Source organism: Betta splendens, chromosome 15, assembly GCF_900634795.4.
Source record: "Betta splendens chromosome 15, fBetSpl5.4, whole genome shotgun sequence".
NCBI classification, from domain to species: domain Eukaryota; kingdom Metazoa; phylum Chordata; class Actinopteri; order Anabantiformes; family Osphronemidae; genus Betta; species Betta splendens.
Window position 1 is genome coordinate 12,166,577 of NC_040895.2, and position 17,425 is coordinate 12,184,001.

Below are 17,425 nucleotides of genomic sequence, written 5' to 3' on the forward strand. Positions count from 1 at the left end.
CGACAAAATGTTCTATTTGATTTAATAATTAAAACAAGAGTTAGAGAAGAACTACTGAAAAGCTATGCACATGTTTAATAGCAATATGATCAATCTTTGGTAAGATTTACATTAGTTCAGATCTTTGTTTGTTATAACACAAGGCATCTACTTTTATTAAAGTATAAATAAGAGTTTATATACAAAACAGGTCTTTTGCAATCCCTAAATGTAAGCATCATTGATGTACTCTCATATTATCACTGCATGTTAAGAGCAGCGACTAATCACAAAGTACTCAAGTAGTAGTTTTGCATCCTCACTGTGGGTATGTGTGTTTTTTTTACATCACTTGGCTGCACTGAGGCAATTAACATATATTAAAACTGGTACTAAAGCACTTAATGCATTTGTGGTCACATTCATACAATTGTCAGTCAAACGTAAAATCAGAAAGAATGTCACTATCCTTGGCGTTAACAGATCACATCTCTCATTAGGAAGAAACTGTTCTTCATTAGTCTGACATAATGTGATAAACAAATATGATAAATTGTGTTTATAATGGTTCATCTTGTACATAATGATTTACTTGTGCCAGCAACAGTTTTTAAGCCTCAGTCAGGGAAGGGAACTCCAAGCACAGAATGCTCACCAAATTGACCTTCACTGTAAGTCAACACCAGCAGCTAAAAATAAAGCAGTGGGTAACTGGTTCAGTGTGATGGCATGTTCTATATGGCAGAAAAAGCTCCCAAGAGGATTCAAGTGAAGGTGGAAACCACAGCATAATGAGTATTCGTTAAACTCAATTGGAATCAAACAAAGGGATGATTTAAAATGGATCGCTGTCTCGCTGTGGTATGATTGATATTTTATGCAAATTTATATTAAAGCATAAACAAAACTGGATTTATTAACACACGCCCAAAATACACCTCCTCCTGGTACGGTGCAGGTAGTGTTGTGTTGAACATACCCTTATGTGCAGAGGCCAAACTGTAAATCTGTTAAGGTCATTAAAAGAACGTGAATCAGTCAATATACTGAGAGAGCCAGCGGAACCCGTCCCCGTATCCTTGTCTCTTCAGCACGCTGCACATGAATACCTCCATCGGCCTCAAATTCAGCTCTTTCAAAGATACGTTACCCTGAAATTAAACAGAAACAAACACAATAGCACAAATGTAAGATGCACTGCTCCCGCTGCGTTTACCAGCAGCAGCGGTGTTCGTGGCACAGCTGGACATGAATTTGTATTAAAATTCAAGCAACCCAATTGGGTGTAATAGCACTTTTCTTCCATGGTGAATAGCAGCTCTGGTCGTACAAAATCTGTGAAGCTCACTGTTTTTATTACACATTTATGTCCCTGAACGACCAGAGAGAAACACAAGTGTATTATTGCCTAACATCATAAAATACATAAATTAACGATGCTCAAAATTGAGCTTTTAATCACACGTGTGCATTCACCTTTCCAGTTGTATGTCCATGAAGACCAAACATTCCTCTGAGTGCATCCTCACTGATGGCCTCTGGACGGTCGATCTTATTCCCCAGGATAAGAACCGGGACATTAGAAATGGTTTCATCCGTTAACAAGGCCTGCAGACAAAATGTGTCATGTGTTCACCAAAAAATGTTCACACGTTCATATGGAAGTCCGTGTGTTTCACTTACGTCCAATTCAACTTTAGCCTCTGCCAGTCGCTCATGATCAGCACAGTCCACCATGTAAACTATACCGTTTATAGCTGGGAGGTAGTTCTTCCAGATCCTCCGCGCTGAGGGAGCCACACAGAGTCCGTGACATTTAGCATGGCATTTATGCAAATGCTTCATTTCAGTTTTCAAAGTTTCAGGAGCACCTTCTTTGTGCCCACCTTGTGTGTGACCCCCAAGGTCAAACGTTGTAAAAGTCATCCCAGCTATAGTCAGCTCCTCGGATGCTGAGGACAGAGGGAAACAATGACTCAATACTCAAACGCAATAAAGCAAAAAAACAACCAAAGCTTAAAAGATGTCATTTCGATGGAAATACTTGGGTGTAGCGTCGGCACATGTTGTCCTAGCCTGTCATCTCTGAGCATGTGCAGGAGAGTTGTTTTTCCAGCATTGTCAAGTCCAAGGAAGACGAGCTTGCCAGTCTTTTTGTACAAACCTCATAACACAAAGAACATATAACGTCTTATAAAAACACATAATAAACATGTATTATTTTTGCATCTTACTGTTCAGGATGATGACTAAGGCTCCCTCACTGTGGTCATTACAAATACCACGTCACATTTAGTAAAACCACTAATTAAATCACAATAAAGCTGCGTTGTGAGACATTCAATATGTAGGTCAAAAATCTATTCCTCTATCACATCAGATAATGTTTACTGACCAGGAAACCCTCCATGTATCTGTAAAAACACAGTGTCGTGCTTTGTTTTAGCTTCTTGGTTTAAGCAAGCTATTGTCTCCTGCCCTGTACAGACTCTCTGACAATCTGTACTGTTTTCATAGCTTCTTTTTATTGCAGAACATCTGTGGAGTTCATTTTGTAAGACAAACATTCCTGGTGGTTAAAGTTGATTATATTGCTGATATTCATGCACTCTACCCAATAGCTGCAAGACGCTGCTGAAGCCCCTGTAGATCCAGCCAAATATAAAAGACATTTCTCTTGACTACCTGTAATACAGAAAAGGGAATTTATGGATTTATTGTGGCAGTTCAAACTATTATGTACATATAAGTTGAGTGTTATTAGATAAGGTCCACATAGACTTCTCACTTGTGTCAAAAATGAAAGCAAAGCAGGTAAACGCATGTTTCTAAATACACAGTGACAGCACAGCACACAGCAGGCTATCAAATAAGTGTAATGTACTGTTAGAAAAGAACACGGTTGCATCACAGAATGTGGCACTGAACCCAGGAGTAGCTCCTTACTGCAGACCTTGGATTACCCCGCTGGTATGTGTAAGCTCTGTGTGATCACACAGGATTGAAAGAAAACAAAGCAGAGGAGGGCAAACGAGCAACAAACACGCTTCAGATGGTTTTTAGATGTTAGTTCTGAGAGTTGTCTCGCTACTAAGTCATGCTGTTCTTCTTCAGACTATTTTTGTGACGGGTTCTGGCAGAGACACCTGATCTCAGCAGTTAGCTCCTGCTTCTCTCTCTCTCTCTCTCTCTCTTAAACACACTTACACACACACCTGTCAATCTCTTCAAAACTTGATGTTCATATTGTATTTAATAGTGCCATGGTCTTGGGAATCTCTTTCAGCTGAGTCATTTGTAACTAACTAACCCAACATATTTAAATTGTGACATTTAATTTAAGGGTATCCGATAACAAACTAGTTACAGTAGGCACATGTCCATGTCAATGGCCAACAATGTTGCTTATTTCATGAATGACTGTAGCTTTTAACACAAAACTTAAAATTCCCTGAACAAATATAGATAATTGACAACATATAACTCAACAGGGTTTTAAACGCATCACTGAGCCCCTTCAGAAACCATTGTCCCATCGACTACACGCTTATTGCCACAGATCGGCCTGTCACGTGTGGACATCAGCTGTCACACTGTAAACAATGATGAATTTAGTAAACAACGCCAGTGGCTTCCAGAATGACAAAACCATCTCAGTAAGTTTATAATATCATGAAAGTTAATCAACAAGCGAGACAAATCCTGAATGCAAATATAGAGTGAAGTGAAGTAACCAAAGTGTGCGTTGTGTTACCTTTGTGCGCTTATGCGCTCTCAGAGCATCGGTTTTTGGTCCACGTCTGTCCCGTCGACTGACTGAAGCCACCGATTTTGACAGTTAACCGGAAATGCGTCACAAACGGGCGGGGCCATAGAAAACGTCTTTCATATGCTACACAAATCAATGAATGTAATTTTTATATAATCACACTTTCTAATTTTCTGACGGTATGCAGTCATTGATACAGATACTATTACTATAGAATATTTAACGTATATTATTTATTTTTAAATTATTCCTGTAGCATATATTTAATTGAACATTATATAAAAACCTTTCTTTCTCTCTAAAACGCTTGTATTCAAAAACTGTGTAATCCAAAACATTACTATTTTTGATTATTAAAAAAGAATTGTTTTCATGTACACATACTGCCTAGACGGTGTAAAGCACTGAACACTAGGTGGCAGCATTTGCACAGTCAGTCAAGTGTTTTAGAGAGTTCTGAATCTAATTTAGACAAATGAATTGGCTTTTCACAAAAAGGTAACACACAGAAACAATCATTATTGATAATTTAACAGGGAATCTTTATTAAAGCATTTCATTGTGTCACGTAACACACGTATCTAGAACACTCAGTACTTGGACTTGGTTTATGAGAGCACATCTCTAGAGAGATCTTTGTTAAATAAGTGACAAGTCATTGGACAAGACATTGGTATGTTTTCAACCTTCTCTACGATATCTAATCACTATATCTCTATCTGAAAGTCAAGAACTGACTCAGACCCACACATCTACGCCAAAGCCTGCTATGAACATTGGGTCCCAATGTAAGACCATCTTAAAGTATTCCTGAGAGATGAGGCTTTCATGTTGCACCAGTCCTGGTTTACTTCCTCTCATAGTAGAACCATGAATCAACTGCAAATGAAAATGTTTGAAGTTAAAACTGAGTTCAGAGCACAGTCTAGTCACTATCGACACAAATATATAATAAAAAATGATACCTGATGAGGGGATAGCTTCAGCCTTTCCACATGGACATGTCTTAAAAAAAGTGAAACACAAGGTTAAAAAATAATATTTAAACACATGGAACTTGGTTTTTAAATGACTGGTCTTGTAGCAATAAGGCACAAGGACATTTCTTACTTCACCAACAGCAGCTGTAGCTTCATCTGCTGAGCAGAAGTAAGGGCTGTCACCAGCAGAGACACATGTGTTTTTGCTACATGACATGATAAGATAATGCAGTTTAGTCAAAAAGTCATATATTGTTTTCAGCACATCTATAGTTTTACATCTTGTCAAAGAAATAACATAAAAATTATATTTACCAGTTAAGTTTACCAGCATTGGTTTGCTGAGAAATGAGTGCTTTCCAGAAGTTGTGAGTGCTCTTGATTACTTCAATGGCAAAGTCCTACAACAACAAGCAAGGTTTTCACAATGAAATACCTCAGACAAGAATTCAAATTCAATTTCAACTTAAATGTATGTAAAGTGTTTCAATTTTTTCCACTTCTGCAACTTTCAACATTTATAAAAGCTAACTCAATTCATTAAGTACATTTTTTAAATAAGATATAATTGATGTTGACCTTGTCCTTGAACTCCTCGTTGAAAGCAAACCAGTTCAGTGGTTTCCCATCAGGCACTTTGTATCTCTTGAACCAGTCAACTGTGGCCTCCAGGTAGCCAGGTTTCAGGCGCTGGACATCACTGATATCTGGACATAGACAGCGATAGTTCAGAATGACTGTTGCAAGTGATTAGAGTCAGACAATAAAAGAGGAGGTTAAATAAAGGTAGGTGCTCACTCTTCAGGTTGTTTGCTTCAGGGTCCTCTACATTGATTGCAATAACCTTCCAGTCAGTCTCACCCTCGTCGATCATAGCCAGGATCCCAAGTACCTTCACTCTGATTACGTCCCCACGGGAACACACCTAGGATGGATTCGTTCATTTCTTTTGTTTTCCATAAACGTCTGCGATACACAACTGTTGTAAACATGTGATCCAGCGTAACAGTACCTTACTGCCAATTTCACACACATCTATGGGGTCATTGTCACCACAGCAGCCAGTGTCTCCATCTTTGTGTGCCGGATCTTCCCATGTCTAAAACGTGACAGGAGAATAAAGAAAATGAATCAAATTTACTGGACATCATCATAGTGTTAAAACAACACAAACAAAAAAACAACCAACCTGTGGGATGGCTCCATAGTTCCATATGTAGCCTTTATGAGGGAAAACATTGGCAACATACCGCAACTTGCCGTTCTTCACATCCTGTTTTATAGGGTTCAACAGGTCTTTTGTAGCAATCTGAAAGGAGATTTAGTTGCGGTTAGATTCAAGACATGAATAGTGCTAAAACACAAGAAGTGCAACAGATAATGAAGACCTTTATTAAGTCTTGATGACATAATACACTCTGGATTTGAAACCAGTACTATTCAAGGTTGCTCAGAGTTGCGTTCTTACGAACAATTACAGAAGAATAATTCTTGCTGCAAAAGTTGATGAAGCAACATTCATACCTCCATCTTTGCATTTGTCCATCTTGGTACCTCAACAACCATGTGAAAGATGTTCTGTAAGAGGCATAAACAGCCGTTATTATCATTTAATGGTTGTGAAATAGTGGCTGACAACACCGAAATGGCATTTAACAACATTTATAACCTCTCTATGTAGCCCATGTGTTACATCCTCCTTTTTATTTGCTGCAGTTGCATCTTTTCAATAAAGACGATTAATGGTTCCAGACAGATAAGATAGTAGATGTAATCACAACAGATACTGGCAGAGCAATGAGAAAGTAAAGAGTAAAGGCCGTTGCCTTTGCAAATAAGGTAGACTATGGCCTTGCTCTTCTGCCGCAGCGCAACATAAATTTACCTTAATACAAAGCTACACATTTACAGCAACACCATGGGAGGAATTTAGCCAGTTCTAACTACAAATATAGTGTTTTTTATGATATTTTATGGAGTAAATGCAGTAGGTGCTACTGTACCGTCTTTATTTTACTTTAAATTGTACATAATTTTGATCCTGCTCTTGTTTTGTACTGCTGCTGCAACATGGTAATTTCCCCATTGTGGGACGAAAAAAGGACTATCTTATGTCATCTTACCTGACTCTCGTCAGCATATACTGGTATGTCGTGGAATGGCGAGATGTACTTTCCTTCTGCATTTTCTGTGAAAGGACAAGACTGCATATGAACGAGTCACTGTCACTACTGTTTACTTTCATTTCTGGGTCCGGTTCTACAAATATGTTACAAATTTATATGACCAAAAACACACATTAGTCTTTTTAGTGAGAAAACAGTACATTTGTCACTGTCTGTGTCCATCTATGAGTCACATAGTGCATTTTTTTATATATTACTGCAGCTTACAGATGTATTTGAACCACTTCGTAAGTAATGACTGGTTTCTTATATAACTGGTTTCTGTTTCATAGCATATCACAATCTAAACTATGCGATTCTAGATAAGACATTTCTGTCAGTACCAATGACTTTCTTAATGTTTTACAATCTGAGAGGGCGTTTTCCTACTGCAAGTCGTGTTTTAACAGCCTGACAGATTTACCGAAATAACCGACTTCCTTCTATAAGGTTCGGCCCAGGAGCTTTGGGACGAGGCTTCATTCAAATGCAAGTCACTGTTTAGCCCGAGCTGCCCAGCAGAACCGGCAAAACTGGTTAGATTAGCTTAAATGGTTCTAAACAAGGATTTGCGTAAATGGACGCAAATAGAAGATACGTGGCAAAAATCAACAAGACCACTAATAGAGCAAAGGTGAATAAGTCAGTATCAGAACATGAACAAATGACACGTGGGAGGTTGCGCCTGGCCTCTGGGTTCATGTAGAGTCCGCAAAGTAACAAAGACAAAGCTTTCGCATTTCTGCACGGTTTACTTACTGAAGAACAGGCGGTAGTTCAGGGAGTTGGGGTTTCCTCGCTCTTCCACGGTGAAGCTCATGTTGGGATGAGAGTTCGCTCTGCTGGTATTTAGACGGAGGATGACGGCGGAAGAAGGGTCTAAGCTGCGCTGGGAGTAGTGTATGATGGGGAGGGAGAAAGGGCACAGCGCATGCGCACTGTGCTTGTGACGCATTCAGGGAGTGTCAGAAATATCACTGACAAAATCAAACTCACATATTACATGATACATTAAAAGTCAATACAGCAATTAAACAATTAAATATTACCTAGGTCAATAAATACAATTATTGTTGAAAAATACAAGTCATATAATAAGTTTCAGTATGACACGTAATATAATTTGGTTTTCGCAAATTATTTACCAAAATATAAATAGTCTCAATCTCAAGACCTTTTCTGCGAATATGTGCCAATATAAGTATACTTATTTTACTTTACTACACCCCAGTTTTCATTAACTACAGAAACAAAGGTCGGGCAAAGTATGTTTTCCTTATGTTTATTAACGAAAGGGGGTACTGAATTACTAATTTTCCAAAATAATATTGTATTACACTGTCGCTTGTTTCCATCTCGTGTCTGTCAATATATACAGTCAAATTACAGGATAATCAGGGTTATCAAAGTAATCTGACCTTTTTCGGTTGGCTAATTTTTGTAATATTAGTTGAGAATTAATAATATTAATAATTAGTTGAGACAGACGGTGCAGATTATATGCCTATTTTTACAGATCACCTTCCATAACAAAACGTGATTCGCTGTCGATTCTTCTTCGTGAACGTGTGCGCCGCCGCCGACGTCACATCCGGCCGCAGCACGTCGTGCTTCCTGCCTTGCTGAGGGAGGGGACGGTGCTGACGGCTGGGAGGACGAAAGGAGAGAAAAGAAAGCCTTTGGGAAGATACGAAAAAGTGGGGAACGGCCCGGGTTTCCACCGTCCGTCGGGAAATTAACACCCCAGTGTTCTTTAGCTGCTGTGTTTGTCACCAAATCGGCGCTGAAAATGTCGACCAGTCGTCAGCTTAGTGAGAGCAGGGCCATCCCGACCAGGACGGTGTTGATCAACGACACAACGCAGCTACCTCTTGATTTTAGTACCACCCCCGGAGGCACTTTATTCTCTACCACTCCTGGAGGTAAGCTGGCATTCTGTCTACTTTCGTCATGTCACAAAGCGAGTGGAGGGTAACTAGCGTTTTGTGATGGGTGGGCCCCCACCGGACCTTAAAGTCCTCCTGTCACTGTGGCCTAGGCTGCGTTGTCATCCTGATCAAAACAAAAACAAAGCTCGGCTCCGCCTCTTTTCTCTTCTCTGCGGCCTGATTGGCTGCTTTGAAGCGCAGAGATTCCGATAAATGCTTTGTTATCTGTTACAGCTGTTGTATTTAAATCCGTGCATGTCTGATTTGCCACCAGTTACTAAAACGATACCCTGCAGATTAAACGAAACTGCACATTCGCTCGCTATTCCACTGCTTGGATGTAATGATGCGACGCATTACATTGTAAGGATATTTCAAATAAGGAAATGCAGCACAATTGTGCAATGACACTGTTTATAGTCCAGCAGAGCCTTGACAGTTTATGGTTTAATTGCTTTGCTGGTAAAATGTGAGACGTTAGTGAAAACATTACTGACATTTTTTAAAAGCCCTATTGTAAATCTATATATTAGGCTTACCCTTTTTTTAAAACACAAAAAGGCATTCAATCTCCACATTAAGGAAGCAGGGAAGACGTTTGAAGAAAATAGCTTTTAGTTTTCTGGTGGTTCAACTACTTCAGCTTCACTCTCTTGTTTTTAGTTTGTTAGTTGAAGATTAGTGTGTTATTTTAAGCAGTGGTTCATGGCTGGAGCCCAAATAATCTACCAGAAAGTTAATCCGAAACAAGTGAGACAAGTGAAGTCTCAAGTCTCAAGTGAAAGTAGAACCATATTTGACAAAAAATAATGGCGATGCTTTTATTTACAGCTGTTCCTGTCTAAGTCATTGTAGTGCATCATTGTGATAACTGAAACCTTTGAAAATGGCAGTTATTTTATAAATAATATAAACCTACGATACTCACTGAGGAACTCTCTCCCTTTAGCTGGGCATGACAGAGTGATTAATTGAATTCAGATGTGACTGCATGGTCCATGGTCCCTATTATTAACATTTAGTGTAATCATAGTAAGGATGATTTTTGCAGACAGGCTGGAAGACAGCCATCTTTATTTCTTTGAGTTACAGCTATTTTGAGAGAACCCACATTAGATACAGTATTTCATACATAGGAGAGTAGGTAACTGCAAGTTATTTGTATGTTTCTGCAGGAACCCGGATCATCTATGACCGCAAGTTCCTATTGGACCGACGTAATTCTCCCATCGCCCAGACTCCCCCAGCGCACCTTCCTGTTATCCCTGGAGTCACCAGCCAAAATATTCTGAATGAGAATCGGAAGAATGAGGCCAACAACCACATCAACAACCATGATGGAAAGCCCACAAATGGTATAAATACCAACGTTTTAACTACCAACTGAGCTGGCTAAGAAATATACAAGATTATTAGCCTGATATTAGCTAGAAATACTCTAGTTACATTTAAAGATTGGTTATTTCAGTCATTTCAGATGTTTTTTTTTCTATCTCCAAGGTGATGACGCCCAGTTTGAAATGGACATCTAACAGACTGGAACCACACCAGCAAAAGCAAATGACCTGGCATTACCAGTGCCAGTGGCTTGGCTTGTAGAAACCAATGTTGTGAGCCCTCATGGCAGCCATCTTCATTAGCTCTGTCTTGCTGCTGGATGTAATGTGTGTAAATCAGGGGGATTCAGTATATCATGCACAGATACAGTGTGGTCAACTCTGGAAAGTAGGTCTATTTGAATACCTTCCAATGGTTACAAGTCATTGTACAGGTTAACTACTACACAACAAAGAAGCTGACCTAAATATTACGTTCCAAAAAAAATGTACAATTAGTAGACTGCAGTGCTCATTTTTACAGCAGCCTGAGTCAGGATGCTTAGAGCATGCTGTAAAACTGTAAATCAAGTATTAATTGGGTGATAATTTTTAGTACCGGCCTTAGAATCAGTCAAAAGCTTTGATATTCATCACTGTCTTTGGGTTTGAAAACTCAAATGTGAGCATGTTATTTAATAGTTATTTTTTTTCTTTTGGAATTTTGGAACTACTTGAAAGGCTCCACAATCTATTATCGGTTGTTTGGTCTGTTTAGTTTTCCGTAGTGCTTCGTAAAAAGGGATGCAGTGTTGTTTGCATTTGACAGTTAGCTAAAGAGTTCATGCCATTCCACTATTTTAGTTTCTTTTACCAAAACATAAACCTGCGTGAGTTTGCAACTTTTAAGGGAGTCATATTTTAAATGAGTTTTAGACCAAGACATTCATGTTTGGTTATTATCAAATTTCATGTCCTCTTTAAATCCAGCCACAGAGAACTGATTAGTATCCATAGTAAATTCATCAGTCGTGTTTTTTTTAATGTCAAGGCAGTCCAGATTCAATTTGTTCAGTTGGCAGCAGCTTAATGTTCGCAATTTGATCTTAAAACAATCTCTGTTGGCGTTTTTAAAATATCCAGATGAGTACCATTTCAAATAATGTAATATCCCTGTGTTCCTTTTTGGGGTCACATACAAGGCAAATATTGAAAACGTGTTAAATCCAGATGTTTTATATGCATCTCATTTTTAATATGGTTACTTAGTATTGAGGGTCCTTGTTGAGGGCATAAGCACCTTTGAACCTTTGGATTTGTTTTAATTTTCAGAGAACCAGAAACCTTCAGTAGTTTGCAGCAGGCTTGATGGATGCTGTTCTTTACAACTCTGTTCCCAGTGTCCTTAATCTGTTTGACATTACCTTGTTGTCTTGTCTCACATTTGCCCATGCCTTACTTTACAAGAAATGCAGTAACTACATTCAGATTTGGTTCCTTGTTATAAATTTTTACTTTCAAACAGATGTTTATTTTTCTCACTGAATGTTGAAACAGATAACATTGTACTTAGCAACTGAGCAAAACAAATACCTTTTAGGTTCTATTTTGTTTTGTTAGACACCATTTCTTCCATCAATGCAGCTATGAAGAGTGAAAGTGTACATTTTGGGATTCTGATATTCAGATGGTGAAGTGTGTGCCACATGCTCATTTAGACCCAATATTTTAGTTAATTTTTCTGCACCACAATCAGCATTATCCTATTTGCTTATTGTACTCGATCCAAGTAGGAGGTCTAAACCTGGCAAATAAGTCATCATGAAGTTTTTCATATAAAATACATTAATTTTAGTTTGTTTCTCTGTGTGATTGGAACCACTGAATGGCTGAAACAATGTATATCAAAGTTTATTTTTGGGCTTTGTAATTAACTCTGGACATGTTTGGTGACAATATGTCAGAGTTTTTTTTAAACCCAATTTGCATTGCACCTTTCTGGCGATAAGACTCTCATTACAGGATCGAAGTTCAGATTGCAGACTTACTTCAAAACGGTTTTTGTTTGACAATGAGGGCTTAACATTGTGTGTTGGAAGAAATTTGAAACAAATTTACTGTAACTTTATGTTCGGATTTTAAATAACTTTATTAAATGAAACTCCAATGCCAGTGGACACTGTTGCTGCAAGATCAATAAAGTTCTGTAACAAAAAAAGATGATGTCTTGTTTTTTAGGATTTTATATTTTTGACTATAGGCCAAAAACATTGTATTCATCAGAGGCCTGCGCAAAGTAAATATGTGCTCGAACTGACACTCAACAACTGACCAACAAAATGTGGATAGAATGGAATATAAGGTTGGAGAAAGGAGCCACATTAAAGTATGTAGTTATACTCTCTGTGAGATTAAAGATAACATACATTGAATTTTATAATTTGGAAATTTATAATTCACGCCTCATTTTTGCAGCATTTCTGGCAAGACTTATGACGTCCTGTCAATATAAACAGAATTCCTAACCTTGTTCAAATTAAATTTTGCGGATACTTTGCTGTGATGGTATATAAAAACACGTGTCCCACCTTCTTATGCTTTATTTCAAAATACGTATGTTTCATTTATAAGCATCTAAAATATATATTTAAGGAATGTTATAGAGAAGACAATTGACGTACAGATTTTCCGTCAGGCAAAACAAGGAGGACCCACCTCATTTTGTGCAGGCATTAAGCCGGTCGCCTGCGGGTCCTTCCTCCTTTTCTACGTCCCTGAGCAAGCCCGGCGTCAAGATGGTGAGTTCTGTGGCCAAAATTATCAATGAAATCCGTTCAACATCGAGGCCATCTGTTTACCGTCACGTCTTTATTCCACACTCAGCAATGCTTTAAATGTGTTGTATAATAAAGGATCAGTATTGATGCGATGCGAAGCTGTTAAGATGATAATTTCAGTGGCTGCATTGCAACGCTATGCTGCCTAGTTTTTGCAACGATACACCGTGTGTGTTTACCTGGCTCTAAATAGTTTGTACACTTTCACGCTGTCTTTAAATGTTTAATGTACTATAACACACCGAACACAGGCATTAAACGCCAATTTTGGTATAATGGCAAATTAAAAGTTGTGAAAGTGGTATACCAGCACATAGCCGCTAAACCTAGCATACGCTAGCAGGCCTTTGCATAAGGCAAATAACCTTATTCTCATCCTTTCTCGGATTTGGCAGCTGAAACAGTGGACTTTGAAATTATTAAGACAGACTGACCGAGTGCTGTAGAAGTATTTGTTATAGTAATACTACTATAGTAGTTGGTGTACCCTGGTAACATAGCAGAGAAGCTAACCCCTAATGTCAGTACGTTGACACCTGGTATTAGTCGTTTCTTATAGCAGCATTGGCCAGAAAGTAATTGAAGCCTGAAGTGTTTTTGTGTTCGGTTTTTATTTTTTGACCTGAAAAGTAAATAATATTGTATTGTGTCTCATCGTTTAGAATGACACTGTAACAGTGAGAACCCGCAAGTTCATGACGAACCGGCTGCTTCAGAGGAAGCAAATGGTAAGTTTTCAAAGCCTTGTAGCTCATAATGGTTTACATAACCGGTCTCCTAACACCATCTCTGTAACTTCTCTCTGCAGGTTGTCGATGTGCTGCATCCTGGCAAGGCCACAGTCCCCAAGACTGAAATCCGGGAGAAACTCGCCAAGATGTACAAGACCACTCCAGATGTTGTGTTCGCTTTTGGCTTCAGGACACAGTTTGGTGGTGGCAAAACAACAGGCTTCGCCATGGTATACGACTCCCTAGACTACGCCAAGAAGAATGAACCAAAACACAGACTGGCCAGGGTGAGTTTTGACCACTGTGCATCTCTCCTTATTGAGTGGAGGCAGACTTCCTTTTTAAATTAAAAGTTTTTAATTTGCATGAAGAAAATTGGTTGACCCTAGTAGTACAATTTAGTGGAGCGTACTGACAATAAATGTTTTTGTTTACCAGCATGGCCTCTATGAGAAGAAGAAGACCTCAAGAAAGCAGCGCAAGGAACGCAAAAACAGAATGAAGAAAGTACGAGGCACCAAGAAAGCCAGTGTGGGCGCTGCTGGCAAAAAGGTATTGTCACCATGTAGCAACACTAGTAATACAATTAGAAGTCACCAACCACATTGGTAGTCTGAACATATCTCGTTTTGTGCTGTTGGGAAGTAATTTGTTGTTTTTAACCTTGAACCTCTGCAATCTCCAAAGATTCTAGGTGATGCCACATTTAAGATTTCATTTTCTCTTATTTGTTGGTTTCCAGTTCTCCTAATCTTTGGTTTTGCTTTTATTTTACTTTTGTCATCCTTTCAATTGTATGGAATGTTCTTCTGGGACTGTAGAAGGTAACTACTGTAAACAAGTAGGCCTATTGCAGTGTGCAGGTGATCCTGAAGTAATCAGTGCTAAAACACCTCATTCACCCATCTGCCAGAGGAATTTTACACCTGGATGTATGTGATACATAAGGAGCAGTTTGATCTGCTGGTTAATATGTACCTAACAATTATGTTTCCAAATACTAATGATCACTAGTTTAATCTGAAACGTAGTAATACTTTAGTTTTTTTTTTTACTTTCAAACCCTGACTCTGAAGTTTCTCCACCCAGTAAAGTATGTTTATCAACTAGTACTAATCTGTGTAGTTTTCTGGTTGTGAAAATTGAAAGACAAATCTGGCACCACTTGCCTAAAGTCACATTGGAGATCACGGAATTACAAAGCACAGCTGGGCTGTTTAATGCCTGTCATTTACTTCTCGTGACTACAGTGCAGCTGGTTTGCTAACTGCCGTTGGTGTGGTGCTAAATTTGGCTCATAAGCTATTGTATTCAAGTTGAGGTCAATTCAGAGGTCTTTTTTTGTTTTGTTTTTTTATAAACATTTTTATCTTCTGTTTTTGATTTTGCTACCCATGGATTTCTTTTTCAGAAATGAAGTGTCAGTTCACAGGTATAGAAACATAACAAGCATGGTGTGCCTTTGTTTTGCACATCAAAACTTGATAGAGCTGAGCTGTGCCATGCATGTCACGCCTTACTCTCCCCTGCAGTTCCTGCCCTCAGTGTTTCTCAGTTTTCCCTCTGTTGCTTCATAGGATTTTTTCCCCTCTACCACAGTACTTTTCACAACTGTGTCTGCTATAATGGGCATTTCATTAGGGTTTGTTCCCTTTGACTTGCATAGATACGAGTGCTGTGTCAGTACTTGAGTGTTGGTGACTAAAAGCAGACCTTGGGTGCGAGCATGTGGACGGTAGTATTTCTGTAATTTGTGGTAGCGTGGCAACATTTCTCTTAAATGTGGTCTTTTCAAACCTCTTAAGGTCTGTTCAAAGTTAATGCTGTTTGAGTTAAATAAGTTCTTCCCAAATCCTGTTGTCACAATCAGCATTACAATGTTGGGTAACACAGATTTATGTTGTGGTTTTAAAAGCTAACTTAAACTCTTTCTGTTTCCCTGCAGTGAGTCTGGACAGCCAGGGAAGGTCTCCGTGGTCAAGATGGTCTTGTATATTGTCAGGAAATAAAAGTTCAGAAAAATTGGAAATGTTGTCTGTGTTCATTTGATCAACCTTTTTTTTTTTACTTCAGCTGTGACTTCAAGAGAAGTATTTGCTGCTAATTTTAGTTTGCATGTTGCGCATGGACATTTGAACATGACCTACTGACACCTGGTGGTTTTGCAATGATATTACAACAGTGGCTGTTTTCAAAGATTTAACTGGTTTTGTTTTTAAGGCAATCAGTCCCATTTATCAGATGACTTCATAATGTAAGTTAGTCACTCACATATTTTTAAACACTTAATGGTTTGGTATAAATGTTGGCAGCAACGGTTTTCAATTAAAATGCCCACATGCAGTAACGTAAAGGTCCACATGATGCCTCTCTCCCTCACGAAATAAGGAACCTCAAGCGCCTCTAGGTTGAAGTGTTCACAGCATTCATTTGTCCTAGAGGCAAACCCTCTGACAGGAAAAACATCCTAGTCCAGTCTATGGCCATTTTTCTGTTTATAAACACAATTTAGAATAGATATGCTTCTTTGCAGCTTGACCTTTTCCGATAATTTGCATAGAAATACCCTGAGAGAGTGTTGCAAATGAAGTGATTAAAATGCCAGGGAATAATCTGTCTTCAAGGTAACCCACCCCCACCCGGCACAGGCTGCTCCACATCTCCCATTCTTTTATGGATATCAGCATTTCCTCATCTTAGGGATGCAGGAGCATGCTTTTACCGAATAACTGTTTTCCCCCTATACATGGCTAAAGAGCAAGTAATGGAGGAGTTAATATTTGCTAAATAGTAAATACCATATTACAAGAGCGGTAGTTCAGCGAGTGACCTTCATTTCTCTGTACCTAGCCTCTTCCAGGGATCATTACACAAAGTGCTCTTCCTGGTTTGACCAACTACTATAAAATAAAATGTTAGCAGCCACATGCCGGAGCTACTGTGTTATTCATAATTCATAATTGTCCTTAGTGTATTTTTATGCCATAAAGCTCTGTATATAGGCCAGGCATTTCTGTCCTGGGTACCTGCACCAGGAGAAGATGGAAAACAGTAGCTTGGAGGCACTGCCATTGACACGTTTTGAGTTGTGGGCTCTTGTTTCCCAGTAGACGGACCTATATATACACCCAGCATCTCCAGAGGGCTCCGCTTCAATCGATGCCGGCCGACTAAGATTAAACACTGACAGTTTATCAAGGTAATTTGGAGTCAACGGAAACGGGCGTTCCTGATGGACCCTGGTGGCGAACAGTGAGCTGCAGGAAAAGTGAATATTCATCCATTTAATTCTCACAGATTACCAGTGTTATCATCTAACACGCTGCATCTTTTATCCTTTTCTCGGCAGAACCTTAAGCACAGAGTGACCCACAAAGCAGCCGACGTGTTCATTTGTCTCGCCGCGGCTGTGTGTTGGGAGTGGGTGGGTGACGTGCAAAGGTGCAGGGGACGCGCGAGAGAAAAGGCGGCGGGATCCCGTACGGCTCCGTGGTGCCCTGCTGGTGTGTGGCTGTGGGAGGTTTGACATAAGTGGAGCTTTCAACCCAGGGACTGGTAACAGATGGTGTTGGGAAATTAAGCTGCTCTCTCCACAGCCCTGTCGCTCCGTCCCAGGAGTCTCTGCCTCTCTGTCTTTGTCTCTCTTTCCTTTTCCAGCCCCTGTTTTCAGTGTCTCTGTCTAATTTGTCTTGCCACTGCTTCTTATCATGTGGCCCTCTT

At 39.3% G+C, this 17,425-nt stretch overlaps 4 protein-coding genes across 5 annotated transcripts; 2 read left to right on the top strand and 2 right to left on the bottom strand.

The window, feature by feature from the left end:
- Positions 1-5: 5 nt before the first annotated feature.
- sar1ab (secretion associated, Ras related GTPase 1Ab) lies at positions 6-3,822 on the bottom strand. The gene is made up of 7 exons (XM_029175679.3): positions 3,734-3,822; positions 2,594-2,664; positions 2,024-2,143; positions 1,866-1,931; positions 1,663-1,766; positions 1,456-1,587; positions 6-1,130 (listed from the first exon to the last, which is right to left on the bottom strand). The coding sequence occupies exons 2-7, from the start codon at positions 2,649-2,651 to the stop codon at positions 1,014-1,016; spliced, it is 597 nt and encodes a 198-aa protein (XP_029031512.1). The 5' UTR covers positions 2,652-2,664; positions 3,734-3,822; the 3' UTR covers positions 6-1,013.
- A 444-nt stretch (positions 3,823-4,266) lies between these two features.
- Positions 4,267-7,817, bottom strand: ppa1b (inorganic pyrophosphatase 1b). The gene is made up of 11 exons (XM_029175678.3): positions 7,653-7,817; positions 6,852-6,916; positions 6,253-6,306; positions 5,918-6,037; positions 5,741-5,827; positions 5,527-5,653; positions 5,308-5,435; positions 5,044-5,129; positions 4,859-4,934; positions 4,714-4,753; positions 4,267-4,627 (listed from the first exon to the last, which is right to left on the bottom strand). Exons 1-11 carry the CDS (start codon positions 7,711-7,713, stop codon positions 4,596-4,598), a joined length of 876 nt encoding a protein of 291 aa, XP_029031511.1. The 5' UTR covers positions 7,714-7,817; the 3' UTR covers positions 4,267-4,595.
- Positions 7,818-8,500: 683 nt separating this feature from the next.
- eif4ebp2 (eukaryotic translation initiation factor 4E binding protein 2) lies at positions 8,501-12,062 on the top strand. The gene is made up of 3 exons (XM_029175682.3): positions 8,501-8,815; positions 9,997-10,176; positions 10,322-12,062. Exons 1-3 carry the CDS (start codon positions 8,683-8,685, stop codon positions 10,351-10,353), a joined length of 345 nt encoding a protein of 114 aa, XP_029031515.1. The 5' UTR covers positions 8,501-8,682; the 3' UTR covers positions 10,354-12,062.
- A 399-nt stretch (positions 12,063-12,461) lies between these two features.
- On the top strand, positions 12,462-15,734 carry rps24 (ribosomal protein S24). Of its 2 annotated transcripts, XM_029175680.2 has the most exons (7): positions 12,462-12,523; positions 12,833-12,935; positions 13,637-13,702; positions 13,783-13,992; positions 14,144-14,257; positions 15,117-15,137; positions 15,651-15,734. In XM_029175680.2, exons 1-6 carry the CDS (start codon positions 12,477-12,479, stop codon positions 15,120-15,122), a joined length of 546 nt encoding a protein of 181 aa, XP_029031513.1. In that variant the 5' UTR covers positions 12,462-12,476; the 3' UTR covers positions 15,123-15,137; positions 15,651-15,734. The 2 variants fall into 2 exon arrangements, with proteins under 2 accessions (XP_029031513.1, XP_029031514.1); XM_029175681.2 differs by lacking the exon at positions 15,117-15,137.
- Positions 15,735-17,425: the final 1,691 nt, after the last annotated feature.